Source organism: Callospermophilus lateralis, chromosome 10 (genome assembly GCF_048772815.1).
Source record: "Callospermophilus lateralis isolate mCalLat2 chromosome 10, mCalLat2.hap1, whole genome shotgun sequence".
Classification (NCBI taxonomy): Eukaryota; Metazoa; Chordata; class Mammalia; order Rodentia; family Sciuridae; genus Callospermophilus; species Callospermophilus lateralis.
In genome coordinates this window covers 108,048,535-108,066,126 of record NC_135314.1, presented here as the reverse complement: position 1 = coordinate 108,066,126, position 17,592 = coordinate 108,048,535, and the positions used below count along the sequence as shown (strand labels likewise).

General features: G+C 46.1%; 1 protein-coding gene across 1 annotated transcript in view; it reads right to left on the bottom strand.

Annotated features, from left to right (window-relative positions):
• The window catches only part of Arhgef26 (Rho guanine nucleotide exchange factor 26), a 94,288-nt gene that overhangs the window by 63,261 nt on the left and 13,435 nt on the right, over positions 1-17,592 (bottom strand). Inside the window, exons 4-5 of the mRNA XM_076867907.2 lie at positions 9,144-9,200; positions 5,923-6,083 (exon numbers count right to left, since the gene is read on the bottom strand). Of these exons, the coding sequence (XP_076724022.1) occupies positions 5,923-6,083; positions 9,144-9,200 (218 nt within the window). The remainder of the gene's footprint in view (positions 1-5,922; positions 6,084-9,143; positions 9,201-17,592) is intronic.

The window sequence follows — 17,592 nt, the reverse complement described above, 5'->3', positions numbered from 1 at the left end:
TACACAACAGACTGTTATTCAGCCATAAAGAAGAATGAAATCATGACATTTGCTGGTAAATGGATAGAGCTGGAGACCATCGTGCTAAGTGAAATAAGCCAGATTTGGAAAGTTGAAGGTCGAATGTCTTCTCTCCTGTGTGAAAGCTACACAAAAATAAGAAAAAAGGGTAGCTGGGGGGAATCTCATGAAAACAGAAGGGAGATCATTGGAGTGGAGAAAAGGAATTGGGGGTGGGGGGCGGGTAGCAGAGGAAAAAGGAGGAAGAGTGGGATGAAACTGAGCAAATCATGCTCCGTACACATATGAACACACCATGGTGACGGCCACCTCCTTTGTGTCTCTATAAGGCACTGATTAAAAACAATGAATAGAAGGAAGAGGTAGAGTAGAGGACTAGAACAGGAGAGTGAAGAGGGGAGGGACAGTGGACATACTAGATGCTAATGGGGCCAGTTCTAGTTTATGCACGGGCATGTCCCAATGAACCCCACAATTAATGTATAACTATGACGCACGGATAAAAGTATTTCTTAAAAAGAATGGCACCCTCCCTGGGAGGGGACGTGGGCAGGATCTGTAGGTGATGTCCCCATAGACACCTATTAAAGACAGCAGAATGTAAACAGTTGCTAGGCCCCAGCACCAAGGGAACAGGAGGCGGGGCAAACCCTACCACCAAAGGCCTACAGGAGGGGTCACTTACCCTAGTTACTGTACTTCTGTCCCAACTCAAGGCTCCTGAGATGCTTTCATGCCCAAAACTTGACCCTGGCCTTCTCTTTACTCCCCCTGTTCATTTCAAGGGCACTACAGGAATCTGGGAGGGACCACTCATGTTTGCCTGGGACTTCCACCAACTGTAGAACCCTGGGACCCCAGCCCTCACTGACTAATGCCGGCAGAGCCCCCACTGAAAAGCACATTTCCGAATAGCCCTGGGAGTTAAAACCACCACCAGTTAAACACTGCTACCTTATCCAATATCTCATTTAAACCCACAGGGAGAGAGCCACCCCAGGGGCTCCAATCGGTGTCACTACTGCAGCCCTTTCTAGAGTTCTCTTTCGTTTTTCTCTGTACACCTAGATATCTCCCCCTCTCACTCTAGTCACTAGAACTTAGCATGCCCCCAGTGATTCCCTTATCTCCCCTGCAAAGCCCCAACCTCCTCCTCCTCTATCCTGGCTAACACAACCTCACCAGTCAACCGGGCAGAGACCCTCAAGGCAAGCTGACCCCTGCCTTTCCCACCTGGTGCAGACGAGTCCAGGTCTAAGTATCTGGAGTCTTCCCCTCAGCCCACCACTGTGACTGCCTCCAATCTCGTCATCCCCAATCCCCTCTACCATAACCCCACTCTGCTCTCCCCAGTGCAGCCACACCAGCCCCTACCTAGCATCTACAAGGCTCCACATCGGCAATGCTGAGGTTCCTCAGCCAAGACTGGAAACTCCTCAAGACACTCAAAGGCCTTCCCCAGGCTCCCAAAGGGCCCTACACCCCTGACCTCTGGTAAGAGCCAAACTTGCCCATTTTGGGGAAAGTGTCCCATGCTGGGGTACCTCTACACACAGGCCAGGATCCTTCACCAGCCACCCCTGGCCCAGATGACCTCCAGCTGTGGGGCAGACGGGACCAGCTGACATGCCCTGCAACCTAGGAGCCTTCAGAGGAAGAGGCTCAGAGTGCTGACCACATGGGAGGGACACACCTGATGAACAGCATCAGCCAGAACCTGAGTGGACTTTGTCCCTTCCTGCCTGTTTTCAGGCCATGTCAGCTCACACAGAAAGGAATCCTGGTATTAATCACTGGCAACAGTGAATAACGGGGACCTCTACAAAGGGCACAGACCACACTGTGAACCCGGCTCTCCAGGCTGTTCTGACCTCCACCTCCACTCAACATGCCGTCACCTGCAGCCAACCTCCCCAGATGAGAGAGGAGCAACCCGGGCAGCCCGGCTGTGATTGCCAACAGCACGGCTGAACCCGGCTCCTGGTATCACCGCAGACACTGATCACGTGCTTCTGGGAGATTTTTAATTCACATTTCCTCGGGACTAGACAGTCTCCCCTGGGGGCACACTAATATTAGGGAACACCTTGGAGTCCTTCTTGAAGTCCCACCAGTAGGCGGAGCACCATGGAGTGGGCTCTGAATGTGGCCAAGGCTGTGTGGGACAGCCTTCAAGGGAACCAGCGCCTCAAGGTGGATCAGACCAGCCGTGGTGCTGTCAGTCACCTCAGAGCCTGGGTGTCATGTGACAGTCACACTTCACTCGGGCACACATCACCCCACTCAAACGCTGCAGCAGTTCAAGTGAAAACAGAGCGAAAATGTCAAGGATGAGGGTATCTCGGTCTTTTCTCCTTTAATGGAGGCTGAGAAGTTGGCGTTTTTTTATTAGTGCATATTAATCACACAGAACAAGGGTTCCGCTGTGGTCAACTGGCGCACGCACAGAACACGCCACGGCCCTCGCCCTCCCCTTCGCCCCGGATTTTCCCCTCCCCGATCCCATCCTCTTCTCAAGTTCAAACCAGCTGTTTACTATAAGCTACAATATTAATGAAAACTTTTCAATAAAATCATGAAGGATCTGAATTTTGCAAATGATTAAAATTAAGACAGAATTTAATCAATGGTTTAGGCACAACGACATAATTCAGGATTAACTTGTTGTGATTTGTCAGGCACGGACCTGTCCAGCTTCCTCCCCTGTTTTGTCTTGGCTCCTATCTCTTACTATTTTTCCTTTTCTATGTCAACACCATATGTGTTGTACATGCTGAGACTACAGAAAAACACGAAGAAATTTAAAAGATTCACAACTCTATCAACCTTTATGTTCTGATAAGTTGCCTTCCCCATTATTAAAATCTAATAAAATTTAAAATCCAGTCTTTGGACCTGCTATAGAATCTGAAATATAAAAATTTTATCATATTATCAATCCATTAAGCCCCCAGTTTTCAAGTCTGTGAATGTGATAAATATTTAAATATTATTTCAAAGTTAAAACAAGTGGTATATTTGTTTCTCAGTTTGAGTTATTACAGGTGTTGCGCATCAGGGATGATGGGATAAAATGGGTTAAATAATACTCTAAATATTTTTATTGGTTGTATAATTGTTCATTATGTAGATATGCATGACATAAACCATCACTGTACATTTCTCAATCCTTCTAGAATCTCCTACCCTTGTTTTTTCACCCACTGGGAGTGATGCAGTCCACATGATTCCTGACTACAAGCTCACACTGACACGCACTGCTTGACTCTTTGGGGCCAGCCACAGTGGACTGAGCAAAGGAAGTGTCCCGTGAGAATATAGGGGAGCTGACCCACTCTCATGGCCTCGTGACCCACAGCTATGGTGAAGCTGCAGTGCGCTAGTCTGCTCTAGGTTGACGCTGGTGGCAGAACCTAACCCCATGACCGCCTGGCTTGTGTGCAAATGCTACCACCCTTGCAATTCCTCCTGAGACTCCAAGAGCCCTGCTCACCACCAAGCTGCATCAGCACACTCTGTTGCAAAGGCTGTCACACAAAGCTTGCAAGAAATCATAAGCACCCCATACCAAATAACTCAAATCATCACCAAACAAATGAAGGCACAGGCACACGCCCTTCAAGCTTAAGGGAGTACCTTTCACTTTAATGCTTTGATGTCTGATGGATTCAAGTTACCTTCATCATTTCCACTTGCCGCATGACTCTGTCAACTTCTCACACTAGATGTCTGTACTGGCCTCTCTCTTTCTGAGCAGGAGAATGCCAACCCATTTGCCTCTCCTTGTTAAGCAGGTGATTCCCTGGGATTCACTAAGTTGACTTTGCACACCCACCTACTGAGCCAGACTCAAAAATATTCTTGGATTTCAGCAAGAAGAAAATTCTTTCCTTTCCCTGCTTTTGGTGATGTAAGTACTTCCCTCAAATTCTAATTAATTTCAACATCACAGAGAAATAACGGCACCGCTAATAATTATTGAACATATATCTCAAATGGCTCTTATTTACATGAAAAACTTGTAAGAGAAATACAAACTTAAACTTTACTCAGACAATCTTTCTTGCCCATTAAGTTGACAAAAACCTAGAGTTCTGTTGGCATTCTCTGATGGAAAGGCTGTGGGAAGGAGATGCTTGTCTACTCCAGAGCCCTGCAAAATGGCACTACTGTGATGAGCAGAAATTTACAAAAAATAATAAACTGTTATATGCCTTTACACTTACACCTAGCAATTCCACTTCTAGGAAACCACCCCTAAGACAAAATAATAATGATGCAGAATGATAGAAGAACAAAGCAGGAACCTTGTAACAGTGAGACCAAAGATACCCTAAAGCCCAGAAAGTGGGTGGGAGGGACAGAGTTTAACCCACTTCTAAAGGCAGATTCACACTTACATCTACTGGGAAGGAACAGCTGGCCCCACACTCCACCTGGGGAACCCTCACATCTGCATGAAAGAAATACCTGTCTCCACATTCCACCTGGGGAACCCTCACATTTGCCAGGAAGGAACACCTGTCTCTGGCTATGTACTACAGTGGAAAACCACTCAGCACTGAGCACCTGGGCCACTCCCTTGAAGTCTTAAAACACTACTTCACACCAAGACACCAGGGAAGATGGTCAATTCCAGGCCAGAGGGAAGAAGTGAAAGCATGATCCTCTAGCTCCTAATGCTCCAGACAGCAAGAACATGATCCAAGATTGCTAAGGTAAAAGTGGAGAAGGATCAATAAATATATAACTTGAATTTTCCCCCTAGGAACATTAGGTGGATGTACATTGTTCTTTACAGAAATAGTCCAGCTAGTAAATGAATAAGGAACAATAAATTAAATTACATCAACATTTAATCAGATAATAACTTAGAAAGCATTAGTGCAATGAATTAACAGAGCTGACAATGATCGCCAGCCACACGTCACGTGCCTCCTGGGAAGTACTGTAGGACCAATGGCCTGCTTTCCTCAGTTAAAACTTGGAAGGGAAAACAGTGGAAATGGATAGAGAAATTCTAGCGTAGATACGTAATGATCTCCAAGATTCAGGTGAAAAAAGTAAGCAGTGGAACACGTTTACAGTGCGCTATGATTTAAGCAAACACAAGGTAAAAAGACATTTCCTTATAGAATCATAAATGAGTTCTAAAAACATGCACCAAAAGAGGGGTGTTCTTCTTTTCTCTCAGGTAGCCAGGGAACACAGCACAGGAGGGCCATCTGACTGGAGAGCCTTGCATATTATGGATTTTTAAGGCATGTGAGCTATTATTTGTATTTTTTAAAAAAAGAATAAAATAAGTGAAAAATGAGCAATGATGGGTATGATCATAATACTCTAATTTATGCAAAAAAATGTCCTTAAATACTGAAGTACTTATAAATAAAACACTCTCTGTAAACTTGGAAATACTTAACCAAAAAGAAAAGATAAGCAAATATGGAAAATTCTTAAGCTCATAGCTTTGAGAGTGTGAAAATCATGCAACTTCATCTACTTTTCATGACAAAAAGCAAAGCAAAAAATTAAATAAAATAAAACTAAAATAATGTTCCACTGTAGCCAGACAAGCCCACAGAAGATGGAAGCGTGAGTCTACTCTTCCTTTATTTCTAAAATACAAGAGCTCCTACTGGCACCGAACCAAGACTGTCCATGTGATCAGAAGGGGCAAAAGCAACTGATGTGGGGAGACAGGAGTGAAGGGACCCTTGAGGCTGCCTGCTGGGAGTCTGTCTACCCACCAGCCACTCGAAACAAAGCCTAAAATCTGTTCAAGGAATGCAGACAGAGGCCTATGGCAGGAGCCAAGGGTACACAGGACGCCTTCTGAGGAAACAGGGCATCCACAGGCCAGCCACGCCCGGCCTGCAGTGCCAAGGGAAGCACACTCACTTTTTGCTGGCCTCACAAACGTCCGTGATGTTGGAGAAGAGGTGGTGTCTCTCGGTCTTCGTCATCGTATCACTCAGTTCTTTAGAATTTTTAAACATTCGTATCAAGATCTCCAAGCTGAGTAAATACGAATGTTCGGAGGATATGACCTCAAAGATGGCCTGGTAAGAGTGAAAAAGAACTATTTTACTAATTAGTTTAACTGAAGGACAAGTATAGCTTTTTGTCCTGCTGTAAGAATGGCCTGATGTCTTAAAATGCACAAAAATGACAGCACCAGAAACGCTCAAGGCGCAGGTTCCAGTCCTATCTTTCTGTAAGGTCCAAATACCCAAATCCTGAGGCAGCCTCTGTGCACAGTGGGAATCAGGAGAGACTGTGCCCTGAGGCCATGCCTCTGCAGAGGCTGGAATCTGGGAGGAAGCCAGGGTGTCATAAAATCTCAGTGGGACATTAATTGACCTTGGGGTCATCCCCTCAAGCACTGCTTTCAAAGCTGCTGCTTCAGGGACAGGAAGAATTTATGGCTATCCCTTGGGATTCAGAAATCTCTTCTTCCACATCCCTCCCCTCCCCTCCCCTCAGTGTGTGCTCTTTCTCTCCCTTATTTTTTTTTTAATTTTTTAATTGATTTTTAAAAAATAAACAACTAGTCAATAACAATAGCAAATATTCCAGCATGACTGGACCTATCTTCAAAAGGTTCTTATCAGCCACAGGAATTCTTTCATACAAACTCACATAATTGAGAGTAACTCTGTTCAACAAGCCACCCACTCTTTCTACTCTCCTCACTGTCTCAAGAAGGAGCAAAGGACTCTCTGCAGAACTCTTGGTGTCAGGCACGCTCTGGTTTTCTGATAAGTGTGGGTGATGGACATGCCAACCCCACCTGTGCATATTCACCAACAGCCTGTGGAGGAATCCAGCAGCTCCTCCGCAGGGTCAATTACAGAGCCTCTAAGGTCCATGACACAGAGGAAGGTCCTTCTTAGAGGGACGGTGAACATCCTGCAGGCCAGAGACCAATGTCCTTCCTGGCGACCTCACCACTCTCACCTCTACCCCCCTCCCCTCAGGCCCCTGTACCAAGGAGTATGGCCTGGGGGTGGGGTGGGAGCTGGCTGCAGTGTGCACATAGGTTCCTGGGCTAATCTTGGTGTTCACCTCCCTCTTGAGCATCCACCAAGGCCTTAGAGCCTTAGATCTTACTTGAGTGTCCTGGTGGAGCCCAGGCTGTGCTCTGGGGAATGAAGTGATGTTACTGTCTTAAGAGTAAGAACATCACTTAACCTATCTATTACATCACTACTCCATCAATACAATAATTCCCAAGAACTATAAGGCACTAAAGAAAATTCCCTTCCTGGCCAAAAACAATGGCTGGATATGGTGCTCAGGACGACTTCAGACACTATCAACAGCAAAGGATTGTGCAGTCAGATCCCAAACACAAAGAGTGAAGCAAAAACATATAATCAACTTCACAGAATAGATCCCAGCAAAGGGGAAAAGCACTAGCTTAATAAAGTTAATGCAATAATTGCAAAAATATCTTGCAACCAAGTGTAACTAGTCAATTAAGTTTCACCCACTAAAAATACCTATTTAGAATATGAAAGAAACCCATAAATGTTAGGTTTGAGACTATTGGGGTTTTCCTGTTGCTGTGTGTGTGTGTGTTATTTTCTCTTGTTTTGGTGGCAGTGGTGCTAGGGACTGACCGGGGTGCTCTACCACTGAGCTTCAACCCCAGCGCATTTTATTTTGAGAGAGGGTCTCACCAAGTTACTGAGGCTGGCTTCCAACTTGCAATTCTGCCTCAGGCATCTGAATAGCTGGGATTACGGGCATGGCCACCAAACCAGCTGTCATTACTTTTTTATGTCATAAATCCAAACAGACATTTTCAGATTATAATAGAAATAGATAAAGTCAAATGTATAAGATTTAAAAGACAAAGAAGGTTCTAATGGAATTAGGACTTTGGAGAAGCTCTTCAATTTGTCTACTAGGTGAGAGAAACTCCTTATGGCACATGTTAACAAGAGAGGGGGAAGGTCTGTAACACCCACTTGTCCATCATTAGGAAAACAGATGGAATTTTGAAAAGGTGGTATTCCCAGAGTCGAATACTACATAGTAGCCAGAATGAATGATTCAGATTAGTATACATTAACAGATAATTCTCAAAAACAATGTTAAGTGTAAAACGCAAGTGACTGAAAAATATGTACAGATTTGATATCATTTATATACATTTTTCAAAACACGAGTACTCATAAATGTACATGTAATGCATGATTTTAAAACACAGATTGGTTGGAAAATTAAGCACTAATTCATGATAGTTGTCTTTGAGGAGACAAAGGGAATGGGGTTATCAAGAGAATGCAGGACTTCTATTTTATCAAAAGTTTTATTTTCTTTTAAAAAATATAAAGAAAAATTTTAAATGTAATACATTTGTTGATTCTCAGTGGGGGGTACACGGAAGTTCTGTACTCTGGTCCGCTTTCTTTAAGCTTAAATAGTCAATACATTGGACCTTTCTTTGGCTTTATTTTATTCCAGTGAAATAAGAAAGGACACCCTGTGTCTTTGGAGGAATGAGTCTGTGTTCACACCTGTATGTGTACAAACAAACACGCCTTAGACAGAGGAATGACATTCTTAAGAATGTCGCAGTATTACCTCAATGAGCAGTTTTCTTTCTTTTTTTTTTTTAAGCTGCACTGATTTAAACTTCAAGTTGTAAAACCCTATTATCTTAGTTTTCATTGAATAAGCTTTGTATTCTGTTGTTCTTTTTGAGTTACAGAAAACTGCCAGAGAGTTCAGAGCCTCACATAAGCCTTCCTCTGCTGACATTAACACCCAGGGTACCTTTGTCTACAGATCAGCGTGCACTCTTCATTCAGACCTGGCCAGTGTTTCCACCAACCTGCCAGTCAATTCTAGACTGTTCCATTTTTCAAAATATTTCTTCCACTTTAAACTCCTAGACTAGGTACTTTGTTGCTTAAAGGCAAATGGTGTTAAAATACATAAAACTTTTCTTTTAGGAGGGCTCCGTGTGGGTAGCTTTATTTAACAATGGCCACATGTTGTTTTTGTAAAACAAAGAAAAAACAAACAAACGTGTTTTCAGAGCATAATACCACACAGTGCACAGGAGCCACCCCCATGCCCCAGCTCAAGCACCTGTTCCGGAAGCCTACCTCTTGTCTCTTTCTTTCTTCCTGGCTGACTGTCTGGGACAACCCATTTCTTTTTACCTAGGAGAGAAAGCAAAATAGAGTTGAACTCATTTACTTTGACAATTTCTTTATTACATAAAGCATAACTCTGCCCTCAAAAATCCATTCTGCAGCTAGGTGTGGTGGTGCAGACCTGTAACCCCAGCAACTCAGGAGACTGAGGCAGGAAGACTGCAAGTTCCCAGCCAGCCTCAGCCACTTGGTGAGGCCCTAAGCAATTTAGCATGACCCTGACTCAAAATAAAAAGGCCTGGGGATGTGGCTCTGTGGTCAAGTGTTCCTTGTTTCAATCACCAGCATTAAAAAAAAAAAAAAAAAAAAAAAAAAAAAAATCTGCAAAATGTCAAATTAGGAGCTCTCAAATCCTCAGAATTTAGTCACAATAATAAATGTGCATTGTTCAGCATTAAAGAACTAAAAAGCATGTACAACACAATTCTTTCAGGTTGAGCATTTTTATTCCACTCTTAGTTCTGGATATTTCTAAAATAAGTTATCTAATTAATCTCCCAAATCATAAATTAGAAAATTAGATAGAAAATGAGCAGCTGCTCTGGGCATGAACTGAGTCCACAGCTGATAGGAGCAGACAGGGTCTGCATCCAAGCCTGCCAGCCCCAGGCCGAGGGCCCAAGGCCCCTGCTCTCAGGATAGCACCCCATCTCTGGTGAGGTACCAGCACCGAGACCCCTTTTCATGCCAGCTCTGGGTACCCCTTGACTTTGGATGGGAAGCCACACTCTAACCCCCCAGCAAATTTTCCATTTGTTAATTTTTTGGTCCACACATATCATGGAATGTCCTCAGCCTCACCCACCATCCTGACCCTGGGTCAACCTGTCAGCAGGAATTCATGGCAAAAGCCTTCCACACACACTTAATAAGGGGGGAGGCTGGCAAACAGAATGAAACCCTACAGAGCTGTCTTTGCTGACCCTGGTGGGGACTGCACAGGATTTCCTGCTTGACAAAACTTTGGCACAGGGACCTGCAGGCACCATGTCCACAAGATCCACAGGTGAGGTCACAGCAAGGACTTCCGTGCCACTGGCATCTCTGTCCAGATGCAGCTCATTCCTGAAACTCTTCAGAGGAGGAGGATGAAGCATCTGGGCTCAGACACCTGCCAGGCACCAGCCCTATGCTGGGGTTAAGAGTCTGCCCCCCCATCCAAAGTCGGGGGGGGACCCAGAGCTCAAGTAGTTGATATTTTTGGGGAGAAGTCATTTGCAGAAGGTAAAGCGCTAGTGCACACAACCGTCACCGTCTTTAATACTAACATGACAAATTGCAAAACACCCCTTCAGCCACACAGTCCCACTGACATCCCAGCAGCCCACACAAAACTACCGACCCTCATAAAAAAAAAAAAAAAGACTCCAGGAAGCGTTTTTTAATTATGATTTGGCAGCTGAACCGGAGCATATGTGGGGAGTCTGGGAGTTCGCTCTGGAGGGTTATGACAAAGCAGTCCCTCCTGGCTGGTTGCCGGGACACTGCCCGGGCCTGTCCTCCCTGTCTGCCCTCTTGGCCTGGACCTTCCACACTGTGCACAGGACAAAGAAAGAGGACTCATTCTGTCCTCCTGAGGCCCCTGAGAGCAGGTGTCTGGGAGCTCCAGTTTATGAGCAGGCTGGATGCCTTCAGAGGATGGGGCATGTGTGGAGACAGAGGATCCAGGAGAAAAAGACAGTCCTGGAAGGGGGCCTTGGGGACAGAGCAGAAAGCAGAGAAAGCCAGAGGAGGAGGCAGCCACAGGGGACAGAGTCAAGTAGAGATAGACAGGGCGGGAAGGAGGGCAAGGGCCAGAAGAGAACAGGAGTTATTAACTGAGAAACACCCTCCAAAACCTACCAACTGGGAACAGGGACCTTCTCCGTAAACCTGAGTCAGGACCACTGGAGGCCCAGACTTCTTATGCATTATTTTTAAAGGTGTGTGTAAAAGTGTTTGCACCTACATAGTCTTAAAATGCAAATGCTTTCTGCAGTTTGCACATCTTTGCTAAGAGAATCTAAAGTACTGTCGAGTTTAACATGCCCCAGGTTTTCTGTGAAAAAGTAAAAAACACACCAGGTTCTAACTCCTACCAAGCCTGTTGTGGTACCAAAAGTGAAAGAAATTAAAATTCTTCAGAATAAGCTCACAGTATGAGCTAAAATTTCTTTCAGAAAAAGCTCACAGTATGAGCTTCACTGTCCACAGTGTTTAAAAAACGGGATTCAGAGCTGAGGCCAAAGAGAGCCTCCTATCCCCAAGCTGAAAGCTGAACTCTTCCCCTGGCTGCCTGCTGAACTTTGAACTGGCCTCCAAGACAAGCCCAGAGGCCACAGGGCAAGCCTCTCACACAGGGAAGCCAAGCTGGTGCAGGTGGTGTGCACCTGTAAGCCCAGCTACTCTAGAGGCTGAGGTGGGAGAAAGGCTTATACCTGTGACCTTGAGGCCAGCAAGGGCCAAACCCTGAGTCCTATCTCAGAAAAACAAAAACAAAAAAATCATATTGGAAGCTCCAATGGCATACAGATAGGACCATCCAGCCAGCCAAGCAACTCACTTGATCTTTCCTATTCCTTGCTGGTGCAAGGTGATTTAGGTACGTCCGCAACAAGTAAAACTGCAGTCCACAACAAGTAAAACTGCAGAAACAGTCTATAAGCTCTAAGAACTCGACTCAATTTGGGGTCCTTGGCTTTGACATGATCTAATCAATCCATCAAGCCGTTCTAATCTGGCCATGGCAGACTCTAGACAAAGTTGAACACATGTCAGTATCTTCAACGTTTAAGCATTAATTTAAATAAAAGAACAGAATTTGCCAGACTACCATTCTAATCTGTTAAAAAATAGGAAGACATATCTGAGGCTTTTCAAGAGAATGAATGCAGAGAACTCACTGATGATGTCAAAGTTCTAAATTCTTAATTGTAAGATATACCTTTGCTGTTGCAATGAGTATTAAAATTTTTCATCCATGATATTTGAAACCTATGTATTTTGCATATTCAAATGAGACAGAAATTAACACCTGACTACAGTTAAATAACTATTAAATAACTTCATCTAAAACTCATGCTAACTTCCTTCTTAGTATGGTCTGAATGTTTGCGTCTCCCCAAATTCACATTCAAATCCCAGACCCTAGGTGATATTATTAGGCCACAGCATCTTTGAGGAGGTGATTAGATCATGAAGGTAGTGTTCCAGCAAATGGAATTAGCACCTTTATGCTTGCTGATTTGTTTTGCTGGCACCAGAGATGGATCCCGGGGTGCTCTAGCACTGAGCCACATCTTCAGCCCTTTTTATTTCAAGACAAGGTCTCACTAAGTTGCTTAAGGCCTTGCTAAATGAGGAAACTGGCCTTGAACTTGTAATCCTCCTGCCTCAGTCTTCTGTATCACTGGGATTATAGGCGTGTGCTGCCAGACCAGCTTGATTACTGCCTTTATAAAAATAGGCCCCAGAGAAACCCCTGGCCCTGCCACCATGTGAACATATGGCAGGAAGGAGCTTTGTATGAGCCAGAAAACAGCCCCTCACCACGGGCCAAGTCAGCCTGACTGTGCTTGGACTCCAGAACTGCAGGAGGAAGTCTCTGTTGTTCAGAGTGACCCAGTTCATGGTAGCTGTGGCAGCAGCCCACACTAGAGCATCTGCCAGTCTGAGCTTCACACATGACTGTCCCAGGAAGGGACCGACAGCCTCAGCCAGAGGCGCCATTAGCGCACCGGCCAGTCACTCTAAGCCTCTTTGTCTTGCAGAGAACCAGGTCAGGAGATCCACACACTGCTGAGTGTTCTCTGGCCCAGACAGAAACAGGTGACAAAGCCAAGCTCAGCCCCACACAGAATACCAACACCCTCTGCACCCAGCCTGTCTGTGCATAGAGTCAGTCCCATCTCTATGGAGAGTGAGACGAACAGAACCTCTTGGTGGATCAGATTATCGTTTTCTGTGTGGAGAACAGGGCCACGTGCTGGGGCATCTCTGTAACTTGATGCCCTTTCCCAAGAAGATAGGTGTCGGTATTCCCCACCAGCCGGGAAAAGAGCGTTCGTGGGAGGACCCCCAGAGACTGAACAACCAGACTCAAGAGACACAGCCAGTTATAACTGACACCTGCTGTATACAGCACAGGACCACTCAGGCTCCATACAGCACTCACTCACACTGGATGCCCTTTTAAAATAAGCCCTCTCAATGTGCCTGGTTCACCCACTTGCTGAACATGAGCTGCTATGGGTGATGCTCCCTATGGAACCTCTTCACCCCAGAGTTCAGGGGGAAGAGACTGCAAAGTAAAATTATACCCCTGGGCCCATCTTCAGACTCAACACAACCAGACTCATCCCTGAGTTACAGAAGATCTAGAGGTTATCAGTGCGATTAACTTGGGGACAGCAACCATGAGAGTCTGTTTAATGTCCCCCAAATGAACAATCTGACAGGGTCCAGAAATAGGGTCCTCTGTAACCAGACCCCACAGGCTTGCTCTAGCCCCACTTCATCCACAGGGAAAGATCCTCAGATACCACGTGACCTAAGCTACGCTCCCAGAAACATCACTGGGTCAGAGAGCTGTGTACACAAAGGTCAGACAAGGTCAAGATGGGGAGGGCATCATTCTTTCAAAGAACAGAATGTAAACACAGAAAAAAATACATTAAAATCATATATTATATATATAGATATATAGGAATGAACCAAGGAAAGTAGAAAACACGGGCACATTTAACAAACTGTGCCCAGTGACATACCTGGTTCATTTGTTCAAGACGACTCTGAAGTCTCTGATCTTCTGTTGTTCAGCTTAATTCTCCAACCCTACCGAAGTTCTTGGATTTCAAGAAAAAGCAAGCCCTCAGCTGCAACGGGCACCATCAGGTCTAGCAGAACAAAGGTGAGCCAGGCAGAGCAGGCCAACGCTCCCAGGTAGCAACACAGATGCGAGCCAAGAGCACACACCACAAATGCGAAGGGAATTAAACGTATGAGAACCTTGGCTGTGTGCATGACGGACGTGACAAGACTAGAGCCTTCATCTGCAGCCAGCTCCACCTGTAGCCAATTCCCCATCCAGAGTTCCTGCTGGCCTGAATTCACCTCCACACTACCATTCAACCATAGGCTTCCCGTGCACCAGGTACGGTTCTTTCCAAGCCTCTGAGCCTCAGAACCCTGCAAGGAGAGTGTTACTGTGCCCGGTTACAAGTGAAGAACATGGACACAGCCAAGTTGGCGACTCAGACCAGCCTGTCTGGCCCTGCCAGGCCTGAGCTCCTCACCACAGCGGCACGCTGACCTCTGAAACGCTGGTATACACTTCTGAGTTATCATCTGCAGCTCCTCTTGCCCTGAATCAAGTCCCCTTGAGGCACACCCCCAAATCTGTGTCTCAGTGCACTCCTGGTTCCCGCAGCAGGGGGGATGCTCTGCTGGCAGCAGGGCCCCGGGGGGATCTAACTTTCAGGTTGGTCCTCAAATGTCTCCTACTAAATGAATTCATCTCTCTGACTTCCATGGGCTACTGAACTTGAGCCTGGGTTTATTCATTCTCCATCTCTAAATGAGCACAAGAGGCGGTTCTCACAGACCCACAGCAGTCAGCTGGGGAATCGAGGTTCACAGGTGCAAAGCCAATGCCACGATGCAAACAGGGTGACAGCGAATGGCCGTGGAAAGGAGGCAAGTCCATGAGGTTACGTGATAAAAGATGGACTGTTCCAAAAAGCGTAGTATTTAATAAACCATGGAGGCGCAGGCCAGCCTGAGGGCAGCTACAGCCGAGAGACTGGGAACGGGCAGAGGCCATCGCTGCCAGCCTGCCTGCTGTCAGGTCCCCCTGCTGATGAGTGGGCATCTGCACCACCATCGGCATGCAGACACCGTTACTTAAAGAACTCCGTCAGCTCTTCTAAAGAACTTCAAAAGATAAACAAGCTTCTGACTAACATCAGTGAAATCTAAAAGAACCAAGTGCCCACTTACATGAAAAAGGGTATGTGTGCTTTAAAAAGGTGAGGAAGGAAGTTCAGCAACACAGGAAGTCATCCACAACACTGTTCAGAGAACAAACAGACAGAACTTCAGGTGAAGACACTCCATGAGAAAACCAGGCAATCAAACTGTCCCTGAACTACTAAATTTTTGCTTAAAAAAAAAGCGGGGCAATCTCTATTAAAAAAAAAAAAAGAGAGAGAGAGAGAGAGAGAGAAAGAGAGAAAGAGGGAAAGAGGGAAAGAAGGAAAGAAGGAAGGAGTGAAGGAAGGAAGGGAGGAAAGGAGGGACGGACAATCCCTATTTTGGAAAAACAAAACAAAACAAATCTAAAAGGTCATTTACCCAATTGTCAGTAGTGATTGGATCAAAGTAGGGATTTCAACTCATTTTAATTTTCTTCTTTTTCTCTGCTGGTAGTTTCTGATTTTCCTATAATAAATATGTCTTGGCTTTGAAATAAAAGGGTCATTTAAATGACCAAAACTAAAGTGTTTTTCTACATCCTCTCTTAAAAACAATTAGATAAAGAGGGCACAGAGTGGAGCCGGGTGAGGACGCCAGCAGCACCTGTGCTTCTGTCACCCAGGGGGAAGCTAGAAACAGCGAGGTGACCACCACAGACAGAAGGAACACAGCAAAGGCAAAGGGAGGTGACGAGAGAGAGATTCTGAGAAAGGTCCAGACCAGGCAAGGGCTTCAGAGGCAGTGCTGAGAATGAGGGGCGACAGGCAGCAGAGCAGAGTGGGGACGGAGCCCAGGAGAGGGACGGAGCCCAGGAGATGCCCAGACACACTCTCAGGCTTGAGTCAACAGGGGCTGGGAGGGCGCCGAGCTGAGGTCCTGCTCTGGCAGAGACCACCTGTGGGCAAAGGTGGGACTGCAGGACGCTCTGGCCCCCAACTGGTTTTGTCTGTTACTTTCACAAAGCGGCAGATGCACAGAAATGACAGAATCCAAAACAAGGCGTGTTGGAGAACAGCCAGTGAAGTCACTTTCCCAGGTTTGCAGTAAAAACCAACCTGAGCTAAACCCATTTCAGAAAAACAAGGGAGAAGGAACCAAGGCTTTCCATTAGCTGCACAAGGCATGGAGGTCTCCCTGGACAGGCATCACCTCACTGTCTGCAGCCCTGGACAGCAGCTCAGAACCATCCTGTCTGCTCCTCTTAGGATGCACTGTGCTTTGGTTCCCGGCTTCTCTTCTGCCTGTCTGGCCCATCTGCTTTGCCGCACGCTCCTAGCCAACGGCTCCCGACCTTCCCTGCTCTCTCTCGGAGCTCTGCCCCGTTCCCTCTGTCACTCTGCCCCACAGTCTTCCAAAACCCTCCGTAGGCACTTCACCCCTGTTGTCTTCTGGACCACCTTCTAAGTTCCTGGCGTTCAGCGGGTTTCAGGCTTGTGTCACCTGCCCATCCACCGCAAGGCAGCAGAATAGAAGCGAGGTTCAAAGTTAGATACTAGCACTCTGCAAACTACAAGTTATAACCATTGAGTCACTGGCAAGAAGTCGCCCACAGATCCCCGACTGTTATTTCTTCAAAAGTAGCAAAACAGAAAGCCTAGAACACAAAATACCATGATGCATTTCAAGTATCGACAGTAATTTCTGTTGACCAAACTTTTGTTGAACATACACACACACAAGCATGCACCCACATACACATTAGAACCCACATATGGGGGACATACACATTAGAACCCACATACGGGGGACATAAGATAAAATGTATTCCTCATTCTAAGCCACTGATGTAGACCAGGTTGCAACACCCATGCCTTGATGTGCAAACGCAGACCAGTCCTGGTCACTTAGCACAGTCCCACAGACCTCTGCAACAAAAGCTGCTTGTTCACAGCTTATGCAAAAGAAGCTGCCCACAGCTGTCACGTGCCACACCACAGCGCATCATGGAGACCCAAGCCGGCCAGAACAGAGCTCCTGCAGTACCTGGCCCAAGGACAACACACGTTTAGTGACCTCCTAAGTTGGGAAGTGGCTGAGCCAATAATCCTCTCTCTCATGAGGAAAGTGGGCCGTTCAATATGGAAGCTGAAAGGACAGTTCAAGAGACAGGGGAGGGCCCTGTTTGTTGACCTCAAGTCTAAGTGGTAGAAAGTCAAACTAGTGCATAAGAGCTCTCAGAAGGAAGAGCAGACACACAGGAAAGGGAAAGAAGTCAATTCACGAGAAGGCAGAGAGTCACTGAGGGCAACAGTGCCTGCCCTCCTGAGACCTCAACACATGTGTCCACTCTCTGAGGAACCTTCAGGGGCTCTTCTCCAGGTCATCTCAGGACCTTAAGACAGCAGGACAAGCAAGACAGTGGTCAGGCGTAACATCCCAGAATCTCAGCTGCCTTGATACACACTATCCTGAGGCTGAAAAAACTGTATGGACGATCCCCAGCATG